The following is a 9842-nucleotide window of genomic DNA, read 5'->3' on the forward strand; positions in this document are numbered from 1 at the left end:
TTTAGTCCTTTTGGTCTCCTCTTAGTTCCCTGAACTGAATGCTGCTTTCTGCCAGTATGACTCCCCTCCCTGTGCCCAGATCAAGTCCACCACCTCAGCTGGACAGGGCCTTCCTGGTTTCTATTCTTCCTTGATCTTAAATCTTTTGGGGTAGAACTAAATTCTCATGGAAGGAGCAGGCTGATCTCATTCCTGAAATCAGGAGGAGTGTTGAGATCCATCTCTGAAATCTCATTGGTACCTGGAAGTGCTTTCTTCTGGCAACATCCTATTTCCTATTCTGGGATCTCCTCGTTATCCACAGGTTCCTACATGAAATCCAACTGAACTGTGCTGTTAACAAGATGAGTGTGGATAACCTGGCTACTGTGATTGGTGTGAATCTCATCAGGTCAAAGGTAGAAGACCCTGCTGTGATTATGAGAGGTATGGCTGGTCCTGTGGGAAGGCAGATACAGAGGGACTCACAGTTACAACACTAGCCCTTATGTCTGTGTACTGATCTGTAATTTGCCATGAATTTTGAGCTGATTATCTTGTCTGAATTGTAGAATAGCCCTGTGAAGTCAGGCGGGTGGGAATTGTATCCATTTTCTAGATTGCAGCAGAGGTTAACAAAGATTTATCTAACGTAGTACAGCAGGCTAGCACAAACAGTTAGCTAGTGTTTCTTAATCTTTTATTATGTTTAAATACCTCTAGCCAGGAAAAACAAACAAGTTTCATTTATAAGTCAGCTCACCAAAAAGGGTACTTGTAACGCTGTGTTGAAAAGGCTTTTGAGGTTGAGTATTAGATCAGTGAGCAACAGTCCTGCCGTAGAATACTGATGTTGACCATGGAGTTGGGGAGGCAGTATGCCTGGCATGTATTTGCTATGTGTGCAGTAAGACACCGGATGTCATATTGAAGACCACATTAGGAGAGACGGATGTTTTAATTTTCTCTACCATTAGATCACTAATTTCCTGATTAAGACTGATCCAGTGGAGTGTTGGCTGAAAAAATCCTTTTACCCCAGTTCACATCCTTCTTCATTCCCATCCATTTCACTGCAGTTTCCCACCCCAAGCAATTAAGAAGCATTCTATGAGGAGAAAAATGAGGTCTTCTGGGGCCATGTGGTTTTAGAGTCACTTTTGGAGACATCCCATGGGTAGAAACCTTTGGGGACTGCCTTTCTCCTGCCCCGTGGTCCAGCATTTCAAATCTCTTTGTTCTTCTTTCAGGAACTCCTCAAATTCAAAGAGTGATGACCATGATGATCAGAGACCATGAAGTCCTCTTCCCCAAGTCCAAGGATGCACCCCTGTCACCCCCAGCCCCCAAAAATGACCCCAAGAAACCTCCCGTTGCTCGAAGCTCTGTGGGCTGGGATGCCTCTGAAGATGTCCCAATTTCTAGGACAAACAGCTTCAGTAACATGGTGAGGTTATAGAGAGCCCTCTTCCTTCCATCCAACTCTTTCTTTAATCCAGGTCGTCCCATGTGAGAGCTGCCCTGGGTGGCAGTTTGGGGAGTTTTGGATGATGCTGTGTCAGTGAGCACAGCTGGTACAGATTCATTTGAATGTGTCCTGAAAGCTTGGTGTCTTTCAAAATCTAGTCTCTGCATCATGGAGGTGGAGTTACTGACATGTGTGCCAATCACCAGATGACTGAGCAATGGGGTTCTTCGCTGAAGCCCACCCCAGAGGGAAACACTTTGAAGCACAGTCAAGGGAAGTTCAATGGAGAAAAAGATACATCACCTTGTAAATGTCTTAGTGAGGGTTGTTGAAAAGTCTGGGTCAAAGTCCAGAGAGAGCTGGTTTCCTGCTAACCCATGAAACGTGATTTCTTTCTCAAAGCATGTGATGTGTTCCTGTAATATTTCTCATTCCCTGATAACCTTTCTCAGCAATGTCAGCCCCCTCTTTGTAATGAAGGGCTGGGGCTCATGTTCCCAATGTCAGAAAACTCTGCAGACTTTTAAATTTAGACTCTTTGAGTGCAACAATTCACAAAGGTCAAATATTTTCACATATTTATAGAAACAATTAAAAAATAAAAGAACATGTGAACTTTATATAGCAGCCTGATTCTTTATGTGTAATCAAGAAGCAAATTAAAAATTTTGGGTTGACTAGATAATGTAAGTTACCTATAGTACTTTTAATCCCACGGGTGCTTAAGAAAGGATTGAAAAAAAATAGTAGATAGTGGTGGTGATGGTGGAAATATTTCCTAAGTGGTCTCAGCACAATGCATCTTACTAACACTCAAAAATTAAATTAATATTTAGAAATGCTCATACTTCATACAGTGGAATCATCCTAGAGGTCCTTGAGACTAGGCTTTCTTATGCTCACTGGACAGATATCGGTGTAATTATGGGCAGCTATGCACAGCACTGCACTGGCAAATTTAAACAGATCACCTCTGGAGTCCTCACCATAACTCTGAAGCGTAGAATTTATCATGCACTTTTTTTGTTTGATGACCCGATTCTCAGGGAGGTTGACCAGCTGGCTCAAGATGGCAACACTAGAATGTCACAGAATGAGATTTAGATGTAGTTCTTGCCTCAGGGCCTAGGTACTTCTGACTTCTGATGAGCTTTTTGAAGCAGCTGATTAACTAGAAGGGTTAGAAGGAGAACTTTAGCCCTGATTTTCTGATTTTACATTTAGGGTTCATTTCTTCTTTGTTCTTTTTCTTTTTAATTTAACTTAAAAATATATAATATGGCCCTGGTTGGTGTGGCTCACTAGACTGAGCGCTGGCCTGAAAACTAAAGGGCCACAGGTTTGATTCCCAGTCAGGGCACAAACCTGGGTTGTGGGCTAGGTCCCCAGTGGTGGGGCATGCATGAGGCAACCACACACTGATGTTTCTCTCCCTTCCCACTTTTAAAAATAAATAAAATATTTAAAAGTATATACATATATATGTAATATGTAGACACAGTTGAGAAGATAAAAAAGAAGAAAAAGAGCTACACTGAGAAGTTCTCCCTTCTCTATCTCTACCCATTCCATTCTTCCCTGCATTTATTACTTTCTTATATATCTTTCCAGTGTCCCTTTGTGCAAATATAAGCAGATAGGAATATAAATTGTTATTTACCTCTCTTTTTTACATAAAATATAACAATCTCACATACTCTCCACATATCACACACACATGCACTCACACACACACTTTCCTCTGTATCTTGAATTTCTCCATTTAAGAGTCTATATACTAGAGAGCTTTTCATGTCACTACACAGACAGCTACCTCATATGACTTCATGTTTTTAGCTGGTGTATAGTGTTCCATTCTGCACTTGTACCATAATCTACTTAACCAGCCCCTGTAGATTCATTCCTTTGTACTACAAATAAGGCTGCAATAAATAACCTTGGCTGTGCTTCATTTTGTATGCAGGCAGATGTATTTCTGGGCTAAATTCCCAGAACTGTAATTGCTGAGTCACAAGGTAAATAGATTTGTGATGTGTAATTTTGATTAAAATTATCAAATGAATTTGTGCCATTTTGTAGTTCCACCAGCAATGCATGAAAGAACCTGTTTCCTTACAGCTTCACCAGCAGAGGTGTGTTGTCAAATTTTGGGGTCTTTTTTGAAGGGGGAGTATCCTTTTGATAGGTGAGAACTGATATTTCAGTAATTTTACTTTGAGTTTCTCCTATTATTAAAGAGTCCAATCATCTTTCTTATGTGTAAGGGCCAGCTTCGTTTTCCTCTGTGAATCACCTTATCTTGTCCTTTGCCGATTGGCTATTGGTCTTTTTCTTTTCAATTTTTATGACAATAAAAATTGAAAAATCTTTTCAATTTATATATTAGGGCAATTAGCCTGTTGTCAGTGATATGCATTGCAAGTATTTTTCCAGTTTATCATTCTTTACTTGATTTAGCATGTAGTGATTTGTGTGTTTTAATTTTGTTCATTTTAGTTTTGGGGGTCATGCCATGTAGGTTGAACTTATCGGGCTTTTCCTTTATGGCTTCTGGATTTTGAGTCACAGAAAGGCTTCCCCACTTTACAGTTGGAAAAGAATCCTGGCTTAGGACTCTTTTACCACAAACATACAATGCTTTATTTAGGTTTTCACTTCTAGAATATGAGTTCTTTCAACTACAGTGTTCTTTTAAAAAAAATGCCAGTCAGATAATCAATTTATCTGACCATTGAAAAGAATGTCTTCTAATCAGCTTCATAGGTGTGCAGCCCGGAAATACTTTCCTTTAAGTCTTTAATTCTTTTCTGGGGAACAAGACACGTGTGGGAAAAACCCATATGACATTCATGGTCATTTTTTTCTAGACCAGTGACGTGGAAGCAACCAGCCCCACTGGACAACGGCCAAGTGATGTGTGTCTGGAAGACAGTAGCAAAGCTCCCAGGGAAAAACCAGGAGACTGGAAGCTGCAATCACGAAAAAGGACCCAGACACTCCCTAATCGGAAATGTTTCTTGACAGCATCTTTTCAAAGTGCCAACAGCAGCAAGATGGAGATCTTCAAAAATGAGTTCTGGTCACCTTCTTCAGAGGTGAACGCAGGGGATGGGCATAGGAGAACGATGTCTCAAGGTGTGCCCAACCTTTCTGACTCCCAGAGGACTTCCACCTATGATAACATCCCTACTCTGCCAGGGTCCCCTGGGAATGAAGCAGGGGCACTCGCCTCTGGTGCCTCTGACTCCAAGAGAGATACTCTTTCCAACCCAAACTCTGAAACCAGGCCTGGGACAAAGAACTCTGGAGAAGAGGAACTTGAATCTTTGCAAAAGATAGTCCAGGATCTGCAAAAGGAAATAGAAACACAGAAGCAAACGTATGAAGAACAGGTTAAAAAGTAAGTCACACACGGTGGGGAGCCACTTACCTTCCATCTTTAGAAGCAGTGAGGATTATTCTCGTCTGCCAAAGAATGACATTGTAAACCTTCAGTTTAGAGAATACAGTAACCTATAGCAGTAAAAGGAATGATGAGATGACTAAATTAGTGAAAACTCTAAGCTTTAAATTCATGAACAATTATGTAGCTTCAGTAGCTTAATCAATATTTCCAAATGTTGATTCTTTAAGGATCAACATACTTTAATGAATTAAGAGGAACTTAAAGTTTTCTTTCATATTAGTGTGATTTATCTATTCTGACAGTATTTATTGAGCACCTATTGTGTGTGCTAGGTATAATCCCAACTATTGGGGAATAACACTGAACAAAACAAACAAAAGTCCCTATGTTAATGGAGCTTTCCTTCCAGTGGGAACAGACAAACAATACAAATAAGTGATGAGAATATGTGCTATGCCAGATGGTGGAAAGTGCCATGGAGAGAAATAAAGCAGGCCAGGAGGTTGGGAGATTTAAGAAAGGGGTTCCGTATTAAATAGGGCGGTCAAGAAGGCCATCCGAGAAGATGGCATTAAAGCAAAGGCCTGAAGAAGAAGAGGGAAGAAGTCAGGTCTACATGTGGGAGAAGAGCAGGCCAGGGAGAGAGAAGCAAATGTGCAGAGGCCGGGGGACGGGAGCAGGTCTGGTGTGTTCATGCACCCAGAATAGGGGCGAGCTAGAACATGAGGAAGTAACTGAGACCAGAGAGGGCAGAGAAGTGCAGGAGACCAGGGCACAAGTCAAATCATTTGTAGAACTACAAGACTTGTGTGATACCTTGGCAGTGACCAGAACAGTCCTGGAGAGACTCCCACTGTGCTCTAACATGAGTGTCACTGACAGGGTGGGGAAAGAACTGGCTTCCATGGAGGCAGCCACTCCTTCTGAATAGAAGAGTCTTCTGAGCCCACTGTGAGGGGCCTCCCACTCTTGGTGGAGGGAGAAGTAACAGTCCTACAGTGTCTGAGTTTCATGCTTCGGGCATACCTTTTCATGTAACCCCCATAGCAATTGTTTGAAATAGAAAATATCCCCATTTTACAGAAGAAAGGAGGCTCAGGAAGGACAAAAAGATTTCCAAATGACCCACACCTAATCACTGGAGGGGCTGAGATTTGAACCTTGGTTGACCAGCTCCCAGGTCCACTCAGGTCCTCCCTCTCCACTGAAATTACTGGTCAAGATCTAGCGTAGTGTTTCATTTGAGATGTTCCCCAAAACAAGAGGTATGTGGAGAATTTGGAGAAGAAAACTAGGTTTGTAATGGGAGGACCAGAGGGAATGAGACTAATGTAGTTTTATGAAGCAATAGGCAGTAGTAGACAAGGCTCTGGAGAGGGGCCATTACATGCAGACTGGGACAAGCCGTTGGAGATAGGAGTCAGGCATGGGCTCAGATGGGAGCTCCAATCTCCATATAAAGTGGTCAGGCTGTTGGGGAAGCAGAGAGGCAGCACCTCTCAGAATTAAATTTTCAATCACACAATCTTCCCACAGGCCTGAAATGTCCTCTTTTAACTTAAAAAATAGGACATGTACTCTCATTCCTAAGAGTTAGTTCAACACAGCCTGGTGGGGGGCACATGGGGCTAGACTGAGGTTTAGGCCAGCAACAGTGAAAATCCTCTGAATTCAGGAATCTAATAGCTTCTTCTCCTGGAGCTGGATTTGGAAGTGAGGATGGGACTGCCAGGACTGCTGCTCTCAAAGGGAAGTTCCTTGGACTTCTCCAAATCTTTATCCCTAGGAGGCCTTAATAAGAGAAGGCACTGGTCTATACTCACCATTGAAGCAGGATGAGAAGGCGCTCAAGTGTAATAAAGGTGTTGGGAATCTGGAATATGAGTGGGGCTTTAGCAGCCAATCAACTTTTTTTTATTGTTTTTCAATTACAGTTGTCCCAATTTTTCCTCCATTGCTCTCCCCTGCCTCGCCCATGCCCACCCCCACAACCACCCACTCCCTCAGTCAATCCCCACCCTGTTGTCCATGTCCATGGGTCCTTTATACATGTTCCTTGACTAGACCCTTCCCCTTCTTTCCCCTGTTATTCCTCTTCTCCCTCCCTTCAGTCTGTTCCTTGTTTCCATGTCTCTGGTTCTATTTTGCTTTTTTTGTTTGTTTTGGCTCATTAGGTTCCACTTACAGGTGAGATCACATGGTATTTGTTTTTCACTGCCTGGGAGGACTGGTGCAAGGTGCTTGGGGTGTAGGTGTTGAAATATACATAATTAGACATGGTCCCTTTTTTCAAAGACTATTATCTAAAGTGTAAAATGATATGAAAAGAACCATACAAGAGATGTCACAAGATGGTGTTGAATGACAAAACGGGTTCAGACATGCTCTGGAGTTCAGGTTTCCTAGGGACGGCTCTTGTCAGGTTGGGACATAAATAAGTGGTACAGGTTAGCTAGAGGTCTTATTATATGGAAAGGAAAATAGAAGAGGTTGTAAGAGCGAAGGCGGAGTCCAGAGGTAACACCCAATTCTTCCATTCCTTTCTTGTAGCCTTGAGAAGGAGAACTATGATGTCTGGGCTAAGGTGGTGAGGCTCAATGAAGAACTGGAGAAGGAGAAGAAGAAGTCTGCAGCCTTGGAAATCAGCCTCCGCAATGTGGAGCGCTCCCTGGAGGATGTTGAGAGGAGGAACAAAACCTTGGAAGAAGAGGTCAAGGAATTTGTGAAATCAATGAAGGAGCCCAAGGTGGATGCATGAGGGTCCAGGAGTATATAGAAGGCAGCCCACAGAGGCCTGACACTGCTCCCTTTCTCCTTGCTACCTGAGGTCTGGGAAGCAAAAGCACTCCCTACAGGAGAGAACATCTGGGGGAAAGATATCACATTTCCCAGCAAATAAATCAGTGGAATTTGTGGGAAGATGAGGGTGAGCAGGGACATATGTGGACATCTATGACTGCCTATGGCTGTATTCCAGAGGATTGCCTTATTCCACTGTGGTCTCAGGCTGAGTGAAATGGAACCTTCCATGACTGGATGGCTAGTCCAATGGGGACATTTGAGGCAGGCCTTATTCTAGAACCTAGGGAACAGGTTTTCCCCCAACAAGGCTGGACTGAGGCTTGGTTCTTTGTTTTCTGTGCGGAAGGATTTCACTTAGTCAGATGGCCTCAGGGCATCTCTGAGACACTGGGGCCGAAAATGATCTTCCAAGTTTGAGTGCTCACCATGGTTTTGAGGGGCTGCCCCTGCTGAAGCCAGAGCCCCGTTCTGCCACTCCCACAGTGATGCACAGTCTCCAGGGATTGGAAACTCAAAATTACCATTAGCCTAAGAGAGAATGAACAGTAAACTGTATTTATGAAAGCAAAATCAATGACAAAATTATATTCAAATAAATGAAAAAAGCAGGGCTGCTGATTCATACACCTTTGTGAGAGTTAGTAAAAGCCCCCCCCCCCAACCCTCACCTCACCTGGGGCAGATGCACCCCTCTCACCAGGCCTACGGCCCACTGAGCAGGACACTGACTGGATTCCAGTACTTTCTTGCCTTTCAGTGGCCACAGTTGTATTGTTATACCCACTCTGATGTGACTTCCTTAGAGGCTGGTTGGGGGTTTAGCCAGTTGCAATCATCATAATAATATTTTTTCTGTTTCACCAAATACAGGTGATTTCACCCTTTAATGGGACATTAGCAACTAGGTTTTTCTAGACGGCAGACTTTTCCTTCCACAGTGAGCCAGCAGGCAGAGGCCCCTGGAGAGGCCCCGGGCCTTGGTAGGTAAGATGGTGGAGTCTTTAGTGGTTTTCTAGTTAGGTGGTCTCCAATCTATTTTGACCACGTACCCCTTTAGTAGAAAATATTTGTTCACGTACCCCTAATATAGGAATATATATTTATTTATAAATTACATACACGTCCTATTAATGTATTGCTATGTCATATATATTATAAAATATACACAGAACAGAAATTGGGTAATCAGATAAAAACAAATATAAGTAGATGGTCTCAAATATGCTTTCTGCTCTAGAGACCTCTGGCCCGATTTCCCAGCAGGTATTGCCCAAACAAGTTTGGCTATGTCATTCCATTGCTTCATTAAATTTACTTGAATTCTTGAAGCCACATGGCTTAGTCAGTGGCTTGAAATCTGTGGTTACCACAGTGAGAGTTCAGCCTTCCCCAGTGTCTGCATCTACTCCATTTTTCCTTTACTCTCTTTGTTTTCTTTTTTTCTCTTCCTCTGTTTGTGTTCTTCACTCAGGTTGGTTTCCCCTTGCCTCTGGCCATGACCTATTACTTACAGAGAAAGGTACACATGGGGGTGGGGTGGGAGCATCAGTGTTTCTCAGTCCCACTACTCAGGCCCTGCTCCACCCACCCCAGCCCCTGAGGGCCGACTGATGGAGGGCGAGACAACACCTGGGGCATTCTCTCAGGGGCCTGCTTGCAGAAGATTGGGAAGCTGGGGGATCATCTGGAACATCATTAAATAAAGCAATCAAATACTTGATTTCCAGGAGGTTACTTTTTAAAAAATTACAGAGTAACAAACATGGAAACCCTTATTAAACACCTAATTTACACTGATGAATGTGTGCAGTTCTGTCAGGCATCTATTCCCTCCCATGTGATCCAGTGAGTTCCTCACACTGCTTGTTTGGGTGCTAAAACCTTGAATAAGAAGTAGCTGGCATCACAATTCCAAAGGAAACAAACATTTGTTTGAAGGCACAAACAGGAAGCCTAGTGCCTCATGTTTGGAGATCCATGTTATAGGACTTTGCTGGGTTTTGGAGTGAGAGTGTAAAGGCCACGTTTGAATCCCAACTCCCTCCTGGTCTCGAGATGCCTCTGGTCCTATCTTTGCCATCAGTACAATGAGATAGCAGAGCTGGTCTTGCAGGGTCAGAAGTTGGAGTGTCGCTGCTTTCTCATGATCAAGAGGGAACCCTGCTTGCTGATGCTGCTCCTACTTGC

The 9842-nt window shown here is 43.1% G+C and overlaps 1 protein-coding gene across 2 annotated transcripts in view; it reads left to right on the forward strand.

The window, feature by feature from the left end:
• The window catches only part of ARHGAP25 (Rho GTPase activating protein 25), an 81408-nt gene extending 71956 nt beyond the window's left edge, over positions 1–9452 (forward strand). For both annotated transcript variants that reach the window (XM_037130923.2, XM_037130924.2), the window contains 4 exons: positions 305–426; positions 1230–1426; positions 4315–4847; positions 7404–9452. In XM_037130923.2, coding sequence (XP_036986818.2) covers positions 305–426; positions 1230–1426; positions 4315–4847; positions 7404–7611 — 1060 coding nt within the window. In that variant the 3' untranslated portion in view covers positions 7612–9452. The remainder of the gene's footprint in view (positions 1–304; positions 427–1229; positions 1427–4314; positions 4848–7403) is intronic.
• The last annotated feature ends 390 nt before the right edge of the window (positions 9453–9842 follow it).

This window comes from Artibeus jamaicensis, unplaced genomic scaffold (genome assembly GCF_021234435.1).
Source record: "Artibeus jamaicensis isolate MK-2021 breed Jamaican fruit bat unplaced genomic scaffold, CSHL_Jam_final contig_3174, whole genome shotgun sequence".
NCBI lineage: Eukaryota > Metazoa > Chordata > Mammalia > Chiroptera > Phyllostomidae > Artibeus > Artibeus jamaicensis.